Raw genomic sequence first — 24,753 nt, forward strand, 5'->3', positions numbered from 1 at the left:
CTTTCCTTCCAGTTAAATCTGAACAAAACATATTTGTGGCGGATGAATTCCCCTGCTGGGGAAAGTAAGCAAAGCAGTGAAGAAGAAGACCAAAAAAAAAAAGAGAGAGAGATATACAGTGAACTTACTTGCTTGGGCGCAAGAGTGACGCCTTGCCAAGGCGTAGGATGACAGAACCTCGAGGGTTGCGGAGCTTTCTGACATCTGTGTCTTTGAGCAAGGAGAATCGCCTCACCAAATTAAAACCTGGTGTCGATGAGAAGTTCATCAGTAGGCAAAAATAAAATAAAAGTCGGATTGTTGCTATTTTGGGAAAAATACGTACTGAACACATCAATGTTTTTCCTCAGTAGAAATTATTATAATACTCTTGTTGACATAAAACTCCATCCAGATATTATGGGCACATATTATGACAAATAAGTTCAAAACTAGGTTGTTTATAATTAGATGGGAGGACAAGAGAAAGAACTATTGAACAGATAAAGAGAATGAGATGTAAAAAAACCCCAAACAAACAAAAAAAGTATAGCAAGAACATATATAAAATCTGCTGGAACTTAGAAATAAATCCTGTTCCTCATTAGTGGAATTGAAGATGAAATGCTTTAGTCTTGACCGATGAGGCTTTACAAAGGTTTCTCACTACCATGACAGCCACGATAGGTTAAAGAGCTACAGTATCTTCGGACGTCTGATATTGTGTAGTTAGAAAACAAACTGCAGAAAGCATCTGTATTTAACCATGACGTGTACTTCCAAAATATTTCACATAACTTCATTTTCAGGACCTATTTATTGTGATTTCTTGTATTCATAAACAACTTGGGTTAGTTTAGGCATACAGTGTGAATTTAAAGTCAACAGTACCATTGAAATCTGTACACTGAAAGAAGAAACATCAATATGTTCGATACTCGTTTTACCCTCTCAGTATGGGTACTTAAGCTTGTCCAATTCACCAGTAATGTTTTGCCTGGCCGTCCGAGGAAACTTCCACTCAGCCACTTGTAAGGACGGGCATTGTACACCTGTGGTAACAAACAAAACATCAAGCGTCAAAACAACAGCCGCAGAGGTGAATCCCTGAAATGTCCAGCATTTGTTAGATGTGGGAAAAAAGAAAAAAAGAAAGTCAAAGCCAAAAGAAACCATCAACACATCTTTCTGAGTGATATGGACAGAGCTTGTGAGCGTGAGTGAAATGGCAACTTCAAACATAAATTTGAGTGGAGCTTGAAATATTTATCAAGAAAGAAAGATAGAAGGAGCTGTTGGGGGTGAAAGTGAGTTAAAATAAGTGTAAAAAAAAAACAAAAACAGACAGGCCGATGAAATGAAGGCAAAGCTGTGCAGAGTGGAACACAACCTGATCTGACAGGTTGTCTAGCACCCAGCTTGTCTGTCGCAGCAGCCTCATTTTGATGGACGTGTTCTCACCCCGTTGGGGGAGGTTGCGGAGTAAAGTGTTGCCTGTCAGAGCGGCCCGACTGACTGCAGGGTGGTGAGAGGGGTAAGATTTTTAGAAAAACCACAACTTGTACAGGTAGACGCGGGCCCTCTGAAACACTGTGATTCACAATTAATTGATCTCTTTGGGGCCAAGGACAGTGGCCTTGAGTCAAGCCATGCTTTCAAGCATGCTAGTTTTTTTTTGCTCCCTAAAAAGAATCTGGGAGCAGATGGAACAATGTGATAACCTAAAATAAAACAGAGCCGTTTTCTCTAGGCTGTGTTCACATCAACAGTCATTTGAATCAATAAGGTTTCTGTGCATATCACTAGTGAAAGGGTTGGATATTAGTGCAATAATCCCAGAGGTATATGTTCTTTCTTAGAGTTTTACATTGTTAACAAAGTTGTTGCTGTAAAAAAGTCTAATCTTATTGTTATCTATTGCCTTCTGGTTAGAAATCAAAAAAATGTTAAAAAGTAGCTTGTTTACAGAAATTTTGATTTGTCAGTATGTTTACGTTCTCTGTTTGCACTTTTGAATTTTTGTATTTTATACATCTACCAAGCAAGCTTTAAATCAAAGATCTGACTTAGTTTTTCATTTTCCCAGTTCTTCTTTTTTAAAACAGATTTTTTGGGGGGGAGTCTCTAGCCTGATACAATTCTACAAGGTCAATTTCTGGTTTAAGCCAATTTGAACAAGACAAGACATCATCTCATTGTTGTTAGATATAAAGAGAATCACTGACAGCAAAGTACTCACTAAGAAAAACAGACCAACCACCTCATACGTCTAACACTCCCTTCACTATGCATTATGGAAGACGTTTTTTTTGTTTTTTCCCCAGAAAAGATACATTTTCGGTCTTGAACAAGCAGGCATTCTGTTACAGAGGGCCAACAACTATACCTTTGATTTGTGACAGCTGACTTCACATCAACATGCATTTAGCCTGCACGAGTTTGATCCGATTATTAATATTTTAAGTTTCACCGCTTGTCGTCAGTTCTGCTCATCTGGGCTTCAAAGTAGCAAAAACAGTGTTTCGAAGCAAAGCACACGTCATCCTGTCTGAAGGGACAATCTGTCATTTTCTTATTGCCATCTACGAGTACAAATCACGGAGTGAAAAAAAATACCTCTCAAACAGTAAATCCGGCTTGACGTCTGATCATTAGACGGAGTCAGGGCATCAGATAAAGGATTGAAGTCTTCTGAGCCGCAGAACTCACACACAGTATATCTGAACTATCCTGAAAAACATTCTGTCAAATCAGCCCAAAATGCAGCCTATATATCCCCATGCATTTTTTTTTTCACATCACTAATGCAAAATTTTATTTATTTTTTTTTTAAGTAAAAATGCACCAAGATCTACCTTCTGTTGTTGCTTGCTCTGTTTTCTTTTTTTTTTCTATAACAGTCTTCTCTTTTTGCTTTTTTCGTCACTCCCCTATTTCCATCTGTCAAAGTGAAGATGAAGGATCTGCCAGACACAGGGTTATTCTAGCTGAAGGTAAAAGCGGGCGGCACAGAAGGTTAAACAGGCTAACAGATAAGGAGGAATGGAAACAAATGACAGCAGAGAAGATGGAAGTGGAAAAAGTCTTCAAGCCTTAAAACATGAAGACTTTATTAGACCGTGGTGTTCTGAATTGTGATGAAGTCATCAATAGCCAACAGGCGTAAATCTGAACAGGAACCAGTCATTTGTGAGGTAGCTTATATTTTCTAAGCCTTCTGTTGATTTTTGTTGGTCTTATGATACGTTTGCTTGTCAAGCTAAATAGCAATGAGCCGCAGGCATTTAGGAGCTTGCTCTTACAAAAGTTATTGTAGACATATTTTCCAGAAACCAACTTAAGATTTCTTAAAGAGAAGTGACAATACAGTAGAGTTTATTTAATATTTTTATTTTAATTTAATCATCAAATTGTCTGATGTTAGCATATTTCAGGTGTGCTGACTTGCTAGCTTAAAGATTTTAGCGACTGAGCAGTAAAAGAAAAGTGGTGCTGAAATAGATGAAATACAAACAACCTTACAGGCAAACAATGTTAAGCTATATCTTTAAGCAAATATGATTAGATATTGGGAATCAGTAATACATTCAACAGGCAGGCCACATGTTTTGTACAGAAAGTAAGCAAAAGGGAGGATGTTTTAATTCCTGCCAATATAATTAAATCAAACTTTTTCTTTTAAAAGCAAAATATTATTAATTTCTGGTTTCCAGTTTAATGGTAATTTTTAAAAAATTATTTTTCAAACTCCTTAAATGCCAATAAAATCTCTTATAGAGTTAGATAATACATGTGAGATAATTTGAGATAATATATGTACATTTATTCTATTTTGTGTGAGTGAATACACATTAAAGTTTATTTAATGAGATGCCAGAAAATGTGCCAGAGATTATTTTTCATTTTTTCTGGCTGCATGGAGAATACCGCAGTGTCTCGTTCCACCTTCCCCATCTGTTGCTGAGAAAGACTTATCGGTTCCACAGCTTTGACACGTTTCCAGAAAGGTAATGTTGGCCAAAAATAAATGTTATACATCACTAAAAAAACTGTGTCAGCCCGTGATATTCTAGCAACAGTCGCAATCATTGTCACTTTTTTTTTGTTATCATTAAAACTGTTTCGATCATCTGTGACATTTTTTGTGTTAATCATTTGCGTAAATACTTGGAGACTGAAAAATTAATCTTCTTTTCTCAAGGTTATCACCCCTTGAAGATTTCCCAAAGATTAATACACACAAAGCGATAGAACTGTCAACATCCCTTTGATTTATCCAAGTCATCCTCTTCTCTAACACAGTCACATCATGTGTTTTGAAAATCCACACAGGTTAAGGTGATATGGACCCTCGTTTATAATCACTCGTTACATACATGTGTATTTGATGATCTCATGGTAATGTTTGTGCTCCATGAACACCTTTACTATAACCATTGGACATCCAAAAACATCTTATTTACGACTGGTTAAGTTTAGTCAGTGCTTTTCTTTTTTTTAGGTTTGCATAAATGTTATGTTTTTACCCACAGATTCCATCGAAATTTAGTCTAAAAATCAATCCAAACCAGCATTAACACAATTATTGATATTCTTTTCCTTGTGCTAACATGTCATCTTCTAAACCACAAATTAATACTGTTTAGACAGAATTCAACATTGTCTTTTTAATGAACATTTGCTCAGAAAGATTGACCTGATTGGACCTGGCCATCCCTTAGTTAATTAGCTTCTGTGGGTATGCGAACCAAAACAAAAACAGAACAGATTAGAACTGCAATCAATAGCGGTTATTGTGATGAAAAACTCTTCTTGTGAATATTGATTGCTGTACATTAGAAACTGTGTTTTGACACAGTTGTTTTGCTCGGGTGGATATTTTTAGATCCTATGGGTCTTCATTCTTACACTAGGAACCGAATAAATCACCTCTTCTTAACAGACAGTTACTCCCAATGAAGGTAGAAAAGCACTAATTCCACATAAGTCAAAGGCTAAAGCATATTTGGGGGACTTTCACAGCATTAAGCAGTTTGGCAGAGGATGCGCCACATTCTTTGAACCCTACTTCCCCTCAAGCAGTGATCAAGGCAAAGCGTTTGCTTGTTGACAAGCTAATTAGCACAAAGTTTGAGCGGTTTTGCCAGCATCCTGCTAGTAGCTGCATCTAGCCTTGAAAAGATTTGGCTGATTTTGGCTCGCTTCGACCTCCTCTGTGATGGGTTGTGTTCAAGTCTTGCCAAAGCAGGTAATGATGCTACACTGGCAGTCATTCAGTAAAGTGCTGAGTGCCACCCCCCACACCCCAATCCCATAAGTCTTTCTTGTCAATTTTAAAAAACTAATCTTGATATTACATCTTTAGAGGGGTAAAATACCGTGTTTTGATGTTCCCTCACTTAGCTTGGACAGCACACAGGTTAAACGAGTCAAGTGAGAGTACATTTGAAAGATTAGAGGCCTGAGTCCTAGAGTGACTTTTTTAGTTAGTGATTGAGGTTTATTTATTGGTCTAACTAAGGATGGAAAAATACAGTAGAAAATGGATAATTTAATATTTATCCCGTTGTAATAAAGTTGTCCATTCTCTCTTTCTCGCTTCATTTCGTGTTGTTTCATCTTTCATTCTTTGGTTTCTTGTATCCTTGCTTCCTTTTTCGTGTTGTTTTCCCCACTGCCCTTCCTCCCTCCCTCGTTCACTTCCTTTGTCAGTTCTCTGCCTGTATACTGTCCCTCTTTGAGCCCTTCTTTTGTTCCTTCCCTCATTCCTGCTTTCATTTTGTCTTCACTTTCTAGTGCCTTTCTTTCCGTCTTTTCATGTGTACTTCCTTCATGGTGCTTTTCTGATTTTCCCTTATTCCCAGCTTCCTTGTGTCTTTCCTGCCTAGTGTGGTTTCTTTCCTCAGTCCCTGCTTCCTTACGCCCTTCCTTCTTAATTAATGTGACCATCCCTTTCCTGTGTCTTCCTTCCATTGCACCCTGTTCAATGAACCCTTTCTTCCTATTTTTTCATCCTTTTCATTCCTTTCCTCCATCCTTCTCCACTTTAGCTATTTCCTTACATATGTTTCATTTATCCTCTAGAAAACTAGAATTTGAGAATGGCGTTTTTTTCTTTTCTTTTATTTTTTTACACAAAATATTAAAAGTTGTCATGGAGGTCAAAGGTGTATTCACAGTCTCCGTTTTGGTAGTTATTCAATAAACTTTAAAAGTGGCATTCTTAGATAATTGGGCTGTGCCACTGATCTGCAGGAAGCCAAAGTTTATGGAAAAGTCTTCCACACTCGAATCTGTTCAGGCTTATGGTAAGAGAGAGAGGCATGCTTAGTGAGGTGGCGGGTGATGCAATAAAATAAATATCATGTTCAACAATTTAAAAACGAAAAGCAGAAGGGATCGGCAGCGTGAATCTGACTTGCCCCCCTGAATCTTGAACTAATGGCACAGTCAACGGAGAACATTCCTGGTTTTTTGTTTTTTTCAGCAGCACAGAGGAGTGGAAAGGCTTTAAACGCAGCACTCCAGGGCTATGAGCTCACTCGTTTTTTCCCCCTTGTACGCCCCTTACATGCTTTCAGTTTAAACTCACAAGCTCACATGAATACAGGCTGACTCATCACACAGATTTACATGCCTTTGACATCAATATAGTTTAACAAATGAGATTAAGTTCTTATGCATAACGTCTACGAACCCTTGCGCATGTTTACAGGAGTATTTACATAGAGTTAAGTGAAACTGGCACAGGGTTAAAATATACTGAATGTGACTCACAAATCCATAGGGTAAAAATAGATGTAAAAAGGTCATGTTTCTAACTCATGCTGTATGCCATTTACTGATCAAATTTATCTGGGTGGGATTTAATGTTAAATTCTTTACTGCCGAGGTAATCAAATATGAAAAGTACCAGGTGTTAGAGCACCTTATCGCGAAGATGTGATATTCAAGGATCACTTATTCAACAGTGTTCAAGGACTAAGGATAGCTCTCTAACCATTTTATGTGCATCTTCCCTTAGCTGGAATTTAAACTGAGATACCAGAAAATGAACATCCGAAGTTACACAGATCAAGAGTTTTATGTTAAAATAACTCCACATCCTGCCTGACTGGATATCAGTGGGCGAAACCATGGGGAGAAAACTAAAAAGCAGGTCTGTTCTCTGATTTACTGTCAAGTGCAGAGCACACACTTATTGGTGATGTGTGGCAAGCACTACACAGGAGACAATAGTTACCATCCAAAAGGTAAATAGAGTTTTTGTTTTTTTGTTTTTAATCCTGGGGCTTTGTGAAGACCAAACCAAACCAAAAACTGGAAGCCAGAAAAATACATTTAGCAGCATTGCTAGCTTAGATACTCTGGCTCTGTGAAACAGCTGCTAGCTGAGAGTACTGCCAAATTGACTTCATAAGCGTTTAATGTTAGGTGGTATTTGAAGAATTAAATAAAGCACAGAACAGAGTAAAAGATGAACTTCTTCAGGGAAAGGCCATGCTGGCCGAGTGTGACAGACCACGATAGGGGATGTGCCAGTTTCTCAACACATAATGAGCCCTCCTTGACAACAGAAAACATCTGTGGAGAGATGTTGACTGTATTTTTTTTTAAGATATGCTAGCATGTTTAGCCAAAAAAAAAAAAAAAAACATTCATGTATGCCAGTTTTTAAAACCGCATTTAGAATTTTTTATCTCTGTTCTTGCTTCTGACTGCCTCCTGTCTTTAACTTCTGTTCTGACAAACAAGGCTATTAGAATTCACTAGCACCAGACAGCACACAGCCTTTCTGTAGCTAACACAAAGACAGGAGGAAGCAGACACAAAGCAAATCAATGCATAAATCTTTCTCCTTCCTGCTGCGCAAACTGTCTGACGCGCCACGGAACAGTCGCTTTCATCATCCGACCCGACTTTCGAGCATAAGTTATACTTAAATCTGCTTTCTGGCAACAGAGTAATCAAATTACAGCTTAATTTGGATTTGAATGATTTAGGGAAGCAGGGATACTGTGTGTGAGTGTGTGTGTGTGATGCTTCCCAAGACAAAATGTTGGAGAAAAAGCATTTTCTTCCAACCACTGGAGGGGAAGACTCAGGGGACCTGCGAGCTGACTCAGTCTCTGAAATGCGCCGACTATATTCTCCCAAGGGGCACCATCTCCTCCACAAAAGCTTCCTTCAGAGCTCCACAAGTTCCAGGGGATTGCTAACCCGCACCCCCGGGTGATATCACAGAACAGGCCCCCGAGAACACACTGACAGCCTGATGAGGGAGTGTGACAGTTCAGAGGGAAAATAAATAAATAATACAAAACAACAAAAGAAATTTCTCTTTACCTGTCTGCCTCCTTGATTCCTGGGTTGTCTATTTTTGTCTCTTCTCACACAAGCTCAGCCTAAACATATGTAGGCACACATGCACACTCTCTCCAACCCGGTAACTCATATCAAACTATAGCTGAAAGTTGAATACAAGAACTTAAAAACATCTATTCCCCCACCCCACATATAAAATATGTAACCTCAGAATGACTGGCGGTTCATGAAGAAGAACACAACCACACACGGGAAACACGGGTGCCTCTTCGCTGCCGCAGTGTTGTCAACCAGTGGTTGAGCTGTAATTACATGGGTTTTATTGTAGGTTGAGACTCGAGTGGCATATACAGACACGCCGCGTTAGACGATGCAAGTTAGTTAACTCGAGCAAAACGTGTTTTGATCAGCAAAATGTGGTTTAAATTTGAAAAGTACTCCGTCTTCCTTTTAAAAGAGCTCAGCATTAGTCCAACATTTCTTATTCAACTCCATATGCAGTCAACTTTTTGAGAAGGTCTAAACTAGACATTTAAATACTATTGGTTTTAGTTAAAGCTTAGTGTAACATTATGACCCAGTTTCAAATTTAAACCATTTTTAAACCAATCTACAATTGTTTGTAGATTGGCAGGAAATAGGGTAGACATGGGACTATAGTCTCTCAAAATGGTGTGCATCCTCTACCAGACAAAGCAACCACCCACCACTCCTTGTATCATATTTTGGTCATCACTATTCTTTTTAAAGATTTTGTAATAAAATCTTTTAGAATAAAGATTTTAACCCGGGCGACTGTTCCGAACAAAAGTGAACAAAAACTTAGCAAGTGAACAAAAACTTTGCCTCCGGACATTTTACATGCACTACTGAAGAATCTAAATACTTGTTTATAAATGAGGTTCTCAGATGTTCTGAAAAACTGCATGAACCACATTTATATGCCTTGTTAAGCAGAATACATTTTCTTTCTATGCTCACTTGCTGCTGCAAGATATGTGGGTTAGACTGTAGTGTTACTTTGCTGCTTTCATTGTTAATGCATTTCATGACACCCAGAGCTTTGAGTGTTGCTGCAATGCATTACTAAATAAGTAATGTTTTAGCTTTACCTACCTGAAGTTATGCAAGTTATACAGATATAGCTACCAGGAACACAAATTCATCATGCCTGAAAACAATGAAAACTGGTTTATTGAGCTGGGTGGACTGGGCCAAGTCGACATCAACCTGTGTAAAGCATCTAAATAAGGTTGATTTATTCTAATGCTTTTCACAATTTATATGAAAAATATAAATAGATTCTGTGTTTGCATTGGCCAACAATACAAAGACGGACAGAAAGAAAAGCTAGCTTGCTTGAAGTCATAAGGAAGATACTCTTAGCACTGCCTCTTCTATTCTACAATCAGTAGTGGTGAGTTGTTTATGACCCTCACATTTTTGGGAGCCTCACGTAAGACATACTTGTCTCTGAAGTCCAGATAAAAAGTGAGCAGCCCAGCAAAACAGAGCAGCTGAAAGCACTATGGCACGTTAACCCACTGGTAGTAAACTGTAAGAGTAAAACATGAAACAACTCAGTCTGTCTTCTGGAACTTTTCTCCCCATGCCTCATCGGCTGTAGATCTACCACAGGCAGTGGTTGGGTCAGTTTAAAAGAAAGCAACTATTGTTTTGATTTGGAATTGAAGTTTGTAATTTCAAGGAAACAAATCGTTGTTCTTTCAGACAAAAATCTAGCATTATCTCTCAGCTATCCCAAAAATAGACACCATGTGGCTCGGACATTAAGTAGAATGTGCTTCAGCAACTCAAAGTCAGTAAAAATTAGCTTTAGAGACTTTTAACCAAAGCTGTTGTTACACATTAGCTTAATGAGCTAAACCTGTGGCTTATTGCAAAACTTTTGAGATTAATATCACAGTCTAGGTCGGTTACAACAAATACTAGAAATAAGTTGGAAACTATGGCGATTAGTTTGCCCATTCCATCCTATTTAAACAAATACAAACTATGAAGCTAATCACTGCCAGTCATGCATGCAGAATGAAATGCAAGGGCACTGATAAAATATTGATCAAGCTAAGTTGTTTTTTAGATTCTTTTATCTGTGTTGTGGAACTCTGCATCTTCTCTAGTTACCATGGGCTCCTTGGCTGATTCTCTGATATATTTTTCTTGTGAAATCTGTTAGCTTAGGTAGATAGTCCAGGCTTGGAAGGTATCCACTTGTGCTGTAACACTTCTATTCTTATGTGAAGGTTTTTGAAAGTCTCACAGTGGCCTGTGTGACTTTCAAAGCTTGAAATATTTCTTAAGCTAAGCCTGTTGTTAACTAGCTGACTTGACTGGCATATCTCATGGTCTTCACATTCTGTTTGTTCACTAGCATTCTCTTACAAACATTTGAGGTGTGCACAGGACAATTGTGTTTATGACCACAGCATATTTACAGAAACTACATTGGTGAATTCTGACAGACTGAACTCAATTATATTTAGGGCTATCTGACTAAAATTACATAATTAAATTTTTTACCACCGTTCCTTTCCTTTCTTCCAGTTCACAACATATGCACTACATGTGTGGGTTGATCACATAAAATTGCAGCACATAATTGAAGCTTGTTGTTGTAAGGTGATAAAATGCAAACAATTAAAGGTTATTAATTATTGTGGTCACCGCTAAAAATACCGCGCTGGTTCTTTTTATGACAGACAAAAAGCCACGACTTGGAAACTTTGAAACTTACCTTCTTGTGACGTCAGAGTGTCGCATGATCCGAAACCGACGACCAACAGAGTCAGGGAGGAGCACAGAAGCCACATGGTTTAACCCGTCTGAAAGCAGCTCCTCTTCTTACCTCTTCCTCCCTCAGCCACCGGCTGACTGGTGAAGAGAAAAGAAAAAAAAAAAAAAGAAAGTCAACAATGTCAAATCTTGTTGGGTTTTTTTTCTGTCAGTGCCTGCTGACAGAAAGTCTGCAGACAGCTGTGCATTATGCTTGACTCCTAAATAGATGTTGATGTATATTTATGAGTCAGTCACAGTTGATGTGCTAATGATGTGGTATGTTGCAGGCTTTGTTAGTGGCATATGAATTAACCAGAATGGCCCTCATTAAGGAGTGTAACTCCGCAAAAGTCTGATCATAGTCATTATCTTGTCCATCTGGTTGCCCTTTGAATGAGGAGCGCACACACAGAAACGTGCATGTAAATATGGTGCTGTGTGAAGCTAGCGGCGCCCTCACAATTTCCTTAGATTTTCTGTTTTTGTTTTTTCTTTTACTTCACACTTCATTGTTTCAGACCATAAAACACATTTATTTTTAGACTGGACCAAGAGAACCAGAGTAAATACAAGAAACCGTTTTAAAATTATGATTTAATTCATTGAGGAATTGAAATCCTATCCAAATAAACCTGGCCGAATGTAAAAAAAAAAAAAAAATTACATCATTAATTAAAATGTTTTTTTTTTTTGAAAAATTGTAGATTGTGAAATTTAACCAAACATGTCTGATGTCACACCTGTAGGGTCAAAAATGTAACCTTTCTAGTCATGTGAAGTAAGGCGGTTTATTTTCAAAAGCCATCAGCCTCCAGTCAAAAAAAAAATTTAAGAACATGTCGCAAACGTCATTGACATTTTTCTCCATCTGGAAAGGGATACAAAGCCATTTCAAGTATTTGAAACTCCAGAAAACAACAATGAGAGCCATTGTCTGCAAGTGGGTAAAACATTGAATGGTGGTGAAGCTGCCCAAGAACTGCCAACCTACCAAAACTAATTTAAGGAGGCATCAACAAGTCAATCAGGAAAACTTTTCAAGATAAAAACAGTGCTGAACAAGAATAAAAAGGCTCACTTCATATTTGCCTAAACACATTCCAGTGACCCCAAAGGTTTTGAAATTATGTTCTATGTACAAAAAAGTGCAACTTTTTTACAACATCTGCATCATTTTACATCTTCTGTGAGGTTAAAAGACAATTTCAGCAAGATTATATTACACTGATGTTCAACCTTGGGTTGTGGGAGCATGATGAATGTTTCCACCAGGAAATAACATTTCCATTTATAGATTGATTTTAGTGATTAGCCATGTTGTTCTTTTCTGATGAAAAAACCCCCAAACTTTACAATCTGGAAGGTCGGAGTGAGAAGAAACAGCCAAAAACTTTAGGAATCTGAAATGGACCAAAATGCGTTCCACAGGACTGTTTGTGTACACTTCAATGAACAGCATATAGTACAGCTCCCAGATCCTTAAGATGAAAAGACAGCACACAAATTGCAGTAAACAATGGATAAATTAAAACAAAATGGTGGGTCCAGAGTCAAACAGACAGTTGGGCCAGAACACACAAACACATCTGGAGACTGTTCCATCGGAGCCAGGGTTATGCTATACCAGATGCTTCCACGTGGCCAAACAACAAACACACACACACCACCCACACACAAATATGCAGACGGAAAGCATGCCACGTGTAAATAATGATTACGGTACATTTTATCTCTGTAATCCTCCCCACTCACTGTTCAGCTCCTAGGTCATAAACACACACAGGAAAGCGAGCACATAAGCACGCCTTCGCCGGCTCGCATAAACAGAGCCCAGCTGACCTGCGCTTGACCCCAGCATGTGTGAAGACCCCATAACTTGGCTTTGTTTACTAGTGCGGGGGGGGGGCTGAAGGCAGTCATGCAGACAGACGGTGCACACCTTTTCCTTCTGACAGGAGAAACGACCCCCTCCTCCCCACACACACAAACACGCCCCTACCTCTACACACTCCTGCCAAGGGGTACACAATGTGGCGTTCCTGCAAGACTGTGAATAGCATCTTGTGTGACTTGTCTAATTTTGCTCTGAAATATCGAGAATAGCTTGACACGCCATCACTCTGTAATTTAATGGATCTCGGGACTGGTGGTGCGTCCGGTCTCCTTTTTTCACTACTATTCTGTCATAATTCCTCGCAAGAGCTCGTATATTCTTGTTATATCGCTGTTTACCTAGGAGTTCTTTTTTGCTGACAACTTGGACACTGTTGGTGAAAGTAGCTGCAAGCAAAAAAAAAAAAAAAAAAAAGAAAAAAGCAATGAGACACTGAAAACAAGTTTCTTCCTGCACCTGCATGGGTGGACAGTAAATCAAAAGCCTCAGACAGCTGTGTTCTGAGAACTCTGGAGCTGTAGCCATTATTACAGGCTTCATGCAGCCTGATCACAATAATAAGAAAGCTCACGGAGAGAATATAATTCATAAAGCATCCGCAGTCTGTAGAGCCCACATCTGCGGGGAAAGCTCATTTCTATTATTATCTGGCCTAAATCCAAAACAGTTTAATAGTCTTCCTAATAGGTTTTGCCAGGGACATATCTCTTCCCTGACACACAAACATCAACACACACTCTTTGGTTGCTGCGGCAGATAAAGCCAGGATGGGGTTAAGGCCGCCAGGCTTGCCCAAAGGTCTGGCTATGAGCCCGGTAAGCAGGCGTCCAGAGAGAGATGGAGGTCACTGTGAATGCAGCCAACCCAGGGAGGAAAACAATGGCAGATCTCCTCCAGCCCTAAAAAAAAAAAAAAAGCTTCACAGTGAGAGCTGAAGGACAGGAGTGATGACCACGAGTTATTATCCACATTCACAACCCATATAAACACCTCTTCTGTTGTATTATTATATCTGATTGGTGTTTGTTTTTAAGATTAAAAGGGGAAACTATGAAGCAGTGAATCCGAAGCTCAATCGGAAGCCAACTTCAGCTCCGTATTACACATTATGTTTATAATTGGTGTCACATTGGATTAAATTGTGTCAAAAGAACACATTTTAATGCATCTAACGGATGGTGCTTACAGATATTCTATGCCAACCAGGTTTTTTGATAAAGATTCCTTTAAAGAAGAAGGTATGAGTTGAGGGCAACCAGCCTAGGCATGCTAATTGCACACATGTCCAATGCTAATGCTAACCTATTCATGCAAATAGTCGGCAGAGGAAGTTGTCAATTGCAGAGACATGCTAGTCACTAGCCTCTTTTAATCTAACGAGAGTCAGTAGTGTCCTTCTCATTTGCCACCACCAGCCACTCATTTGCAGTTGCTCAGTTACCAGTGCCAGCCTATTATGAATCAGATCTGCAGCCGGCTTCAGAATGGATAAAGCCTCTTGCGACCAGGAAGTAGCCGTCGCTCGGTGTTCTGTAGTCTTAATTTTGTCGCTGATATCGTGCCAAGGTTTTGCTCTCGCCCTTACTGCACTGAATTCACAAAACAGCTTGTGAATACATGGAAATGAAAAGACAACTATTGAGTCCATCAGATAGGGGCCGCATACATTTCACTTCCGGTGAATTCAGTGATCCAAGACCCTTTATGCATCGCTTATATATTGTTTCTAGTGTATTACAAAAAAAGAAAAGAAATGTCCCTCACAATTTCTTGCAGTTGGTTCTTTGTTTAGATCTTCTGTTTTCTCTTTCCATTATAGTTTTAATTTCCTCTAATGCATAGCAGTCTGCTTCCAGTGCTCAATAATTTTTTTGTCACATTACTGTACACACAAGACGCCATCTGACAAAGGACGTCTATTCTCTTTTTATGGGGTGCAGAAACAAAGACGTTCACACCCTTTTGGATTGATGTAGGCGACTCATATTGAAATAATAATTTAAAATAAAAAAAGAAAGGCGTTCTCTATTCACACTGCTTTGTTGGTCAGCTAATAAATGCTTTTCATCTTAACACTTAGGCATGAAAGCAATAAAGAATGCCAATAACATAACTAGCAAATTCCTAATGAAGCTAAAGTGAACACTTGAGCTTCTTAAATATTGTTTCACACTTTTTTAATGGGTCTTTAACCTTCAGTTAAAAAATCTAAAACTCTCAGACATATCAAATCTTGAATGGCTAGTTCTACACTGGAAAGAGTTTATTTAAAACACCGTCTCATTAGATTTATTCCCATTTCATTATTTTTGTGAAAACATAGAAAGGTTTTGCATTAGAATCATCTTCGAATTAAACAAGAATGAAAACTGAAGAATTTAAAGTAGTGTAATCTGGACTGGAACATTTTTTTAAAGATTACAAATTCTTCAAAACAGATTTTGATTTCTAGAAGCCTGTCGATCTGTAACTAATTCATCCCTTTCTATCTCAATTTGAAACAAAGTATGTCGTATTGTCTTAACCATAGTACAGCACATAAACTTATTTTTCATTGGAGTTAATTACCATGTATAAAAACACTAAAAACAATTCTCACACGTAATTCAAATAACATTGTACATTAATGTCTGAAAGCTTTGTATTACAATCAGCTTCACTTTGTTTCTGATACTGTTTGGTTATATTTGGTCTTATAAAATATGTTTACTGGATTATGAACCCAAATCAAAACAAAATAACTAAGTCATTTCCTGCTAATGGATGCAGTCTAATAATTCATTTCTTTCTCTTAAAGCAGCCTATAAGTGGAGTAAGGAAAATTCACTTTAAGTTATTGCAAGTCAAAGATGGAACATATTGTGCTTCTGGTCAATACAAATTTGCACATCGTCCTTACAGAACATGTTAAACTGTTAGATTGCACAATTTCATAAAGTTAATGTATAAAACAGCTCAAATGACAAAGACAGGAAACAAGGGGATTAAATTACCAGCCTTGTAAAGTCTCATTTCATACTCACGAACCCAATTTAATATATTGTCTCTTTATGTGACTGCTACTACTTCAACAGACTGACTACAGAAAACCAACTGCAAGCCGGTGGCCAGCATTGAGATGCTTCAGAGAATAATTCATTAAGGGAAGCTGTGGAGCCTGTCAATATTTTTTTTTTATTCTAGTTGGACATGTTCCATTCACCTAATATGTTTTCTGACAAAATACATGTCTTAGCTGAGCAGATCACTAAATACAAAACAGCTGCTGGTGTTTTGACATTCTTGGACTTGCTCATATTGCATATGGCGTTTAAATGCTTATCTTACTGTTATCTGTTACAGTCTATCATGTAAACCTCACAAGAACTGTGCTGGTTCCTCTATATGCCATTGTGCAAGTTACCCCCAAGCACTTCTTTTCTGTGCTTTGTCTGAGCAAATCTGCGTTAGCTTTCTTTTCTAATCGCTTAGTAAAACAGATGGCAACAAAATCTGGCACAAGCAAACAAACAAACAAAAAACCTCATTATGTTGTCTTGTATTTACTATTTCACACTTCTGTCATCAAATACTTCACCCAATGCTTTACTAGAGGAATGAAGTAGGAGATGAAACAGGGAAAAAAACCAACTTCTATAAATTCTGTCAGCAATAACATTGCAATTCATCATCATGTTAGCCAAATTCCCAATAAGTCATATCAACTCAGAGTATAAATGCGTTGACCTAACCCTACGGCAAATAAATCTGCATAAAAACATACCTAACAAGAACAACATATAGGTTTACTGAGGCCCTTAGCTGTTTGTATCAACTCGGCCCTACGGTATAGTGAAAAAATTTCTTCAAATGATGGTTTCTTTTATTGAACAAAATATGCTATCCAAAACAACCGGTTGCTCCACCCTCAGTAGGAACAACTGCTATGAAGTATGTGATAAAAGGCAATGAATTATTAGGGATGTTTTGTTGTTGTTGTGGTTGTTGGTCTTTTCATGAAAAGCCAAAGTAACATCAAATCAAAGGATCTCAATTAGATTTATGTCTAGACATGTTCAAGGCCACTCCAAAACCTTCATTCTTTTCCCTTTGAAAACTGCTTTTTTGGATGTACTTTGGTTGTCTTTGATAGTAAAATCTGCTTGATGATTTGATGCTGATGTGGCATGATGAGTCAGTCTGTTATGAATGTCAAGTTGGAGGCCATATCTGTTTTATATATATATATATATATATATATATATATATTCCATCATTCATAGCATAAATATGGAAGAGGGCAAAGTGAGGTAGAAATACAAAACTATATTTGAGTGAACTTCAAAGATACTGAGTTTTCAAGCATATGACAAGGATTTTAATTAACAAAATTTCAGCCTCAAAGTGGAACTTTGGTCTTTTAAGATTAAGGAGTGAATTATACAGTTATGGGAACAAAAAAATAATAATCTTGATCAAATTCTAGATTTGCAATCTTTTAAACAATATCAGCTCTCTGCCTCTCAATCCACGTGGTACTCTGTTGCGTTTCTCTCTCCCTTGTACAGCGTTGTAAATTAGCATTTTCAGCAACAGACAAACACTCAGAGTCCAGATCTATAATATGATTCTAAGCACTTTAGATTGCAATCACCTTGATAATATCTGCTTTCTCTCATTATTTCTGTATTCAGTCTGAATCAAGTTCCGCAATGTCCTCCGTGAAGATTGGAGTACAATCTTAACATGGCAACCGGCAGAGGTCCAGGTAAGTTTGAGGCAAGATAAATGTTGTCTTTATCCGCCTTTGAGTCTGAGGAAACCAATTTAGATGTGCGAGTTATGAGAATCATGATCCAAGCCAGAAAGTTCCATAGTCTAACCCCATGGTGCATCAATCTGAGTTTCAAATTCTCCCATCCAACCAAACTTTAAGGGATGGGAATGATTCAATATTCCAGCCAAAAAGCTTGACTGGAGGGCTGAGCATTTGATGCAGCTGCAGCGGAAAAGATATCCAACCAACTTAAGGCAGCAAAAGCAGCCCATCTGTTGATTTTTTATTTTTTGGGGGGACACGTTTCTGTAAGCATGTGGAAAATGAGATGCAATACTCTTCAGGAAGCCTCCTCATATGCTAGGTAAGTTTGTGCCAAGTGACATAATGCATGAGAACACGCAGACACACACTAATACCTGTTTCAGCTGTAGTAACAACTGTTGCTGCTCACATTTTCCAGCAGTTGCATGTGGAGTGTCTTTGCTCTGTGTGACCCTGGTTCTCCCCCCTCTCCCTCCATCTGCTCACTTGTCAGTTTGACAGAAATGTTTCCGCAAGTTGTGCCATTTGCAAACATATCAGTAAAGTGTTCTGACAAGAAAGACTGGAATATTACTTATTTATCCACCTTTTCCTGAAACGCAACATGAAATACATCTCTGAATTTAGAACCGCTATTAATTATACACTATGTGTTTTTGACTTTTGCACATTTTGATAATTTCTGCCAATATCAGTGCATACTGGTTATTCCTCAGTTGAGGAGCTTTTTCATCATCTTTTTACTAAACTGTTATTTTTTTTTTTCAGATATTCATATCTGTTAGCCGGCGCAGCGGCATATGCCAAGAAATCGATTTCATCTGTCTTCACACCACAAAGCTGAAGTATTTTTTGTTTTTTACAGATCAAATCTAAAAGAGGTTCATGTTGACATCAGTCATTTTGATTAATAATGCTTGACAGACAATCAGAGTTCTCTTTTTTTTTGTTCTTTGCTGTAAAAGAAAGCAACACGAACATCGAAACTCTTCCTTAATTCAAAACCCTTGGACTTGCTTCAGGCCAAACCTGGGAGTGCACCACAAGCCTTTTATTTTCTTCTCTTTTCTTTTTTACAACTTTGAACTGCGAGCAAATAAAAGTGAGTAAAAATACCCCTGCAAATCTTGAAAGACATCTCAGATATCCACTGATTCAGAGCAGCAGAAACCTTAAAACTAGAAAGAGGTTAATACCCCAAACTCCTTTCTTTTTTTTTTGACATTCAGTAGACAGAATGAGGCAAGTTTCTACATGTCTTACCTCCCAGGCGATATTCAAGGCCTTTTATTTGAAACTTGTGAGGGAAGAACAGGCCAGCAGAAGTCATACATTCTAACACACATTCATACTTTCCACATCCGCTCAAGGCGGCTTGAAAGTTCCAGTACTAAAGGACAATTTCAATCCAATTGCAAAAGTGATGATGCAAAGTGAAGTCAACTCTGATGACATGACCTGCTTGGCCCTGAGCCAAAGCTATACATGGTATGACCGGCAGCTTTACCTTTCCTTTACGTTTCTGATGCCCAAACGCAGCGTCTAACGGTGTTCAAAATTATTGCACAGTCTGGAAGTTAAGAGAAATGTGCAGGACTACTTCTGGGAGTTATGTAAAATGTCTAAAACAGAACTCTTTAGAAAGTGGGGGTGGGTATACAGAGGGATTTCAAACAAATCTGGGTTGTTTTTTGGTGTACTCGTGTGTGTGTGTGTGTGTGTGCATGTGTATTTGTCTACAGGAGAACACACAGGATGCGAAGGATCCAGCAACCTCTATAATGTGGAAAACAGATGTGGCTTCCAGGTTTTTCCTTCCATAACGTCCTTGGTTCTCCTTTCCGTGTAGAAGAAAAGGAGTCGAAATTTTAAGAGCCACATCGTTTCTCAGATACGACTAGAAAAGATAAACATGAACTAGATCTTAGAAAAAAAAAGAAAGAGGAAAAAAAAAAAAGAATCAAGGGATATTGGGAAGCTTTTCCTGCTTCAGGGTGCTGGAAGGAAACCAGGAAGATCTACAGTAACATCTCAGCCTGCAGTGTGAGTGTGTAGGCCTGGCTAAGATATAAAAGGGAAAATCAGCATCGCATTTGCCAACAGCTATACTATTAAAGTGCTTTAAAGACGTACTGTAGAAATCCAACACAAAAAATTACAACTACCGTTTGTCAGATAATTATCTCCAATGGGAAATGGTTTATTATGCCTCAGTTCCTTCGTTCTCAGGGAAATTTTGCTATTTCGATGACCAGCTGATGCCTAATTTGTGCAAAAAAAGATTCCATGTCATGTATAGTATGAGGCTTATTTAGCGTGTTGCAGTGTTGGACAATTTTCACAACTATATTGCTTTGGAAAAGCATTTATTTCTCTGGAATCTTTTCACATTTCATCACTATACGCTATGAATTTTACTTAGATTTTATCTGACAGATCTAAACCAAGTATAGTGCCAAACAGTGATGCAGAAAGTAAAGGATGCAACATTTTGAACCTTGCCCCCTTTACTTGCATATGCCTAAATAAAATTATGTTGCCCTGAATAGTAATAAATTATTTATTTAACTTCTATAAATGAAGCTGCAAGCATTTGTAGAAGTTTTTTTTTTTTTACGTAGAACACTAACAAACAAACAGCATCATGAAGAACAAGAAGCACACAAGACAGGTCAAGAATACAGATTAAGGCAAGATTAGGTTATAAATAAACATTTCCAGCTTCATACAGCCCATGAAGAACTGTTTAATCTGTCATTTACAAAACAGACATATTATGATTCAATTTAAAATGTACCGAGACATGGGTCTCTATCTAAAACCGACAGGCCAAGCAAGAAGAGAAAAAGGGAAGAGGGCCATTCTAACTTTAGAAAGGTTGGCGAGATCCACAGTTCAGGTGGGACAATCTGTAGACACGGCAACTGTTAGATGTGGCTATTAAGATTGAGTGGTGAGAAGAAAATCAGCGTTGAAAATGAATCCATATCAAAACCCGGTTGCAGTTTCTGGAAAGCCAGTTTGGAAAACATGAAAGAAAAAGGAAACAGGAGCACTTTCCAGGTGATAATGAAATTGAAGTTTTTGGCCTATGTCCACAAATGGCACGCAGACCAAAACTGCACCTCCCCCTTCATAGGACTATCGCTGTGATGACACAGGCAGGTGGCAGTATCATAATGCGGGGATAAAGCTAAATGCAGGGCAATCCTGGAAGAAAATCTGTCAAATGGGTTCAAAAAACAAAAAATGTCCCCAGTGGGGCAACCACACCAAACATCCAACCAATTCCCAGTGTGGAAAGTCTTTAAAATTGATGTGCTCTGTTGAATCCAAAGTCTTCCAGTTGTAATTGTGCTATTTAAAGGTAAACCACGGTTCAGATTTTTATTTGTAAAATATACTTTTTCCCTTCACAGTTGTGGACAAAATTATTTTGAGTTAAATCTGTTCAAAACCACCAGAGAAAGTTACTGATCTTTGTGGCTGCAGCGTGACCAAGCAGGGAATGAGTTAAATGAATGAAGGCACAGTCGTTGGATCGAGCTTTGCAAACTGTTGCTTCGCGCCAATGTCAATGCAAAAACATTTTCCTTCTGCTTGAACAAAAACTTCTCTCAAAAGTAAAAAAACAAAAAAAAAAAACTTACCTTCAACTGCTGATTAATCCACAACTTTGTGATTACATGAATCCGACATGCGTGCGTGTCAAGCATTCAATTTTTCCCCTCCTTCCTCTTTTTTCCTGGACTCTTCCTTCACAAAGAAAGGACAGAAGAGAAAAAGTTGCTCTGGGATTGTCTGTGTCCAACTTTCCCCTCCCTCTCTCTCCCCTCCCGTTTCTGCACAGTCTACCTCCCTTGTGTGCAGTTTATTACTTTTTTTCCCCTCAGTCTATCTCTTCCCCCCTCTCTCCCCTCCATTTTTTTTCCAGCACCCCTTCGTCTCTTTCTCTCTCTCTGTGTTTCTCTCTCTCGTATCTCGATGGGAGATCCCGGTGTTAAACGTGTGGTGACATCACCTTGTCCAGAATGCTGGAAAATGAGCCCGGGGGCATCTCTTTAATCTCCTCATTGAACTGTTCCGGGTCTCTACCCCTTCTTTACCCTCTCCTCCTCAACCCCCTCCTTCACCTCTTGCTGTGTGATTCATGGCATACTGGAGGGGAAAAGGGGAGGCTCACTTCCATTTTGCCTGGGTGAAAGCACTACATTACAGCAGGAAATACAGATTACCATGGCCTTGTGAAAGAATTTTACATTGTGATTCATTAAGGTTAATGAACTTACTTATCACATTCTCCTATGATTGGAGGTCAGGCCAACAGCTCCTGTATTGTGATACGGCTTGGATGTTGCATCCTTTGCGTTGCGACTCTGGTAAGATCGCTCCAAAACACACCTCTAAACAGCTGCATGAATTTAACTCTTATTGTCAGAAAGCAAATAATTCAGGAGGTGAATAAACATCACGTTTACAGCTGATTTATGTACGCCTCCCACGTTGTAGCGGCCGAGTAGGTACAGAGAAGTGTCCTGTTCTTCAGTAGATTAATTTTCTCTCCTTTGTTAAGAGGTCAGCTTCCCTTGCCCGCCCATTATCTTTCACTTTCTTATTAGCCCTAACCTCTGAAAAATGTCCAAGTGGCATCCCTGTGTTCAAATTCATTAATGATTTTTACAGCCGCCTCGTAGTGCTGTGGTCAAATTGGAGTAAAAAGGTTTTGGAAACACTGGTGAACACTCAGTCAATGGAACATCTGGAAACTGCATGCACTCTTGCTTCTGACTGTAAAAAAAAAAAAGAATGTCATAAATGTTTTCCCTCCATTAGATTTTACACATTTTCTCATCCTGCAATCAAGAGCTGCTGCTTACATGCCACACAAACCATTTACGTAGCACAGCAGAGAGCAAAAGGGAGTGAAGGTGGAATGAGCAGCGCATACACAAGCCTAATAGACACTGATCCTCCTAATGGGTCAGATTGGTTGTTTCTAGTTAGCGCTCTCGCTGGAGTGGTTTACAGCTGAGTGTGAAGCGGCCGGGATGAGGATCAGTGCCTCCAAATCCGAGGCCATGGTCTTGAGCCGGAAAAGGGTAGAGTGCCTTCTCCGGGTCGGGGGTATCCTGCCCCAAGTGGAGGAGTTCAAGTATCTCAGGATCTTGTTCACAAATGAGGGAAGAAGGGAGCGGGAGATCAACAGGCAGATTGGCGCAGCGTCTGCTGTGAAGCGGGCGCTGTACCGGTCTGTCGTGGTGAAGAGAGAGCTGAGTCAAAAAGAGAAGCTCTCAATTTACCGGTCGATCTACGTTTCCACCCTCATCTATGGTCATGAGCTTTGGTTCATGACCATAAGAACAAGATCACGGATACAAGCGGCCGAAATGGATTTTCTCTGCAGGGTGTCTGGGCTTTCCCTTAGAGATAGGGTGAAAAGCTCAGTCATCCGGGAGGGACTCAGAGTAGAACCGCTGCTTCTTCACGTCGAGAGGAGCCAGTTGAGGTGGCTCGGGCATCTGGCACCTCAGGGAGGTGAGGTGTTCCAGGTTCCTGGTGAGGTGTTCCAGGCACATCCCAACGGGAGGAGGCCCCGGGGAAGACCCAGGACACGCTGGAGGGACAATGTTTCTCAGCTAGCCTAGGAACGCCTTGGGATTCCCCTGGAGGAGCTGGAACAAGTGGCTGGGGAAGTCTGGGCATCTCTTCTGAAGCTGCTACCCCCGCAATCCGACCCTGGATAAAGCAGAAGAAAATGGATGGATGGATGGATGGATGGATGGATAGTTAGCGCTGGGAGCTATGGGAAAATTCAGAGGAGCTCAATGTTTTTTACAATTTACCTGTGCATTCCATACTCTATCAACACAGTGACAGTTTTAACAAATATGTAAGAAAACACTTTCTTTGTAGCAAGTCACGTAGTAGCAGCAGATTTGTGGAAGAAGGTGCTCTTTACAGATGAGACCAAAATATACAAGCTTGGCCAATATTCAAAATGCTACACATGGAGAAAAAAAAACACTTCAAATCTCTCTGAATAGCACAGTATGATGCGAGACCCACAGATTACTGAGATAGATGGAACCAGTGTGGCAGAGAGACAAGATAGACGGCACTTGAGGTGAGGGATGGTTGAAGATCAGAAGTTATCATATTGTGACAATAAAGAAGAGACGCCTGAGCAGAGAGCAGATGGATGGGTCTTTTTGGAGAATTGTTTTGGCACAAGAGGTCTTATTTTATGGTAATCTGAAAGGAAGAGGGCAGAGAAAATTGGGGGGAAAACATGCGGCAAAGAAACTGACGCCGGGAGTCGATTTTGGGATGGCTGCATCAGAGTCTATAGTGTCTGCATACAGAGCGCACCCTCTAACCGCTGTGTTTTTTAGAGCAAAATTGGACATTGAACACATCACGTTTAGATTCAGATTTATTTGTGTCCCAAATGGGCAATTGATGTTACAGCAAGTACAAAAACTAAAAGGCAAAGTATCAAAGTTAAAAAAACAACATACCAAAAAGGACATCAAATACAAATCAATACACAAGTACAGCAGTGTATTTCATTGTTGACCAACAGTTGCTACCAACACCAACAATCGGGTGGTCTCCCTACCGAGTCTCCCTACCTCGTCCTGCATTAAAAAGAGAAATTGCTGTAGGAACAAAAGAGTGCTTGTACCTGTTACTTTTTATATTAAGAAGTCTGAGCCGGAGGCCAGAAAGCAGAAACTGGAACTCAGCATGTAAAGGGTGAGAGCTGTTGGCAAGAATGACATTAGTTTTCCTTTTGATCTCTTTATTGAACAGTTCTGTAAGTGAGCGTTGTTCAACTCCTAAAGTCTTATTACTAGTATGTATTACTCTGCTAAGGGCACTTTTTGACCTTATACTAAAATTTCCAAACCAACAGAGGAGAGAAAAAGTCAGCACAGATTCAATATATGATCTATAA

At 39.1% G+C, this 24,753-nt stretch overlaps 1 protein-coding gene across 4 annotated transcripts in view; it reads right to left on the reverse strand.

Annotated features, from left to right (window-relative positions):
- col16a1 (collagen, type XVI, alpha 1) overlaps positions 1–21,627 on the reverse strand; it is an 84,853-nt gene extending 63,226 nt beyond the window's left edge. For all 4 annotated transcript variants that reach the window (XM_028035472.1, XM_028035473.1, XM_028035474.1 and 1 more), the window contains exons 1-4: positions 21,446–21,627; positions 11,060–11,196; positions 963–1,031; positions 129–246 (exon numbers count right to left, since the gene is read on the reverse strand). In XM_028035472.1, the coding sequence (XP_027891273.1) occupies positions 129–246; positions 963–1,031; positions 11,060–11,135 (263 nt within the window). In that variant the 5' untranslated portion in view covers positions 11,136–11,196; positions 21,446–21,627. The remainder of the gene's footprint in view (positions 1–128; positions 247–962; positions 1,032–11,059; positions 11,197–21,445) is intronic.
- Positions 21,628–24,753: the final 3,126 nt, after the last annotated feature.

Source organism: Xiphophorus couchianus, chromosome 13 (assembly GCF_001444195.1).
Source record: "Xiphophorus couchianus chromosome 13, X_couchianus-1.0, whole genome shotgun sequence".
Classification (NCBI taxonomy): Eukaryota; Metazoa; Chordata; class Actinopteri; order Cyprinodontiformes; family Poeciliidae; genus Xiphophorus; species Xiphophorus couchianus.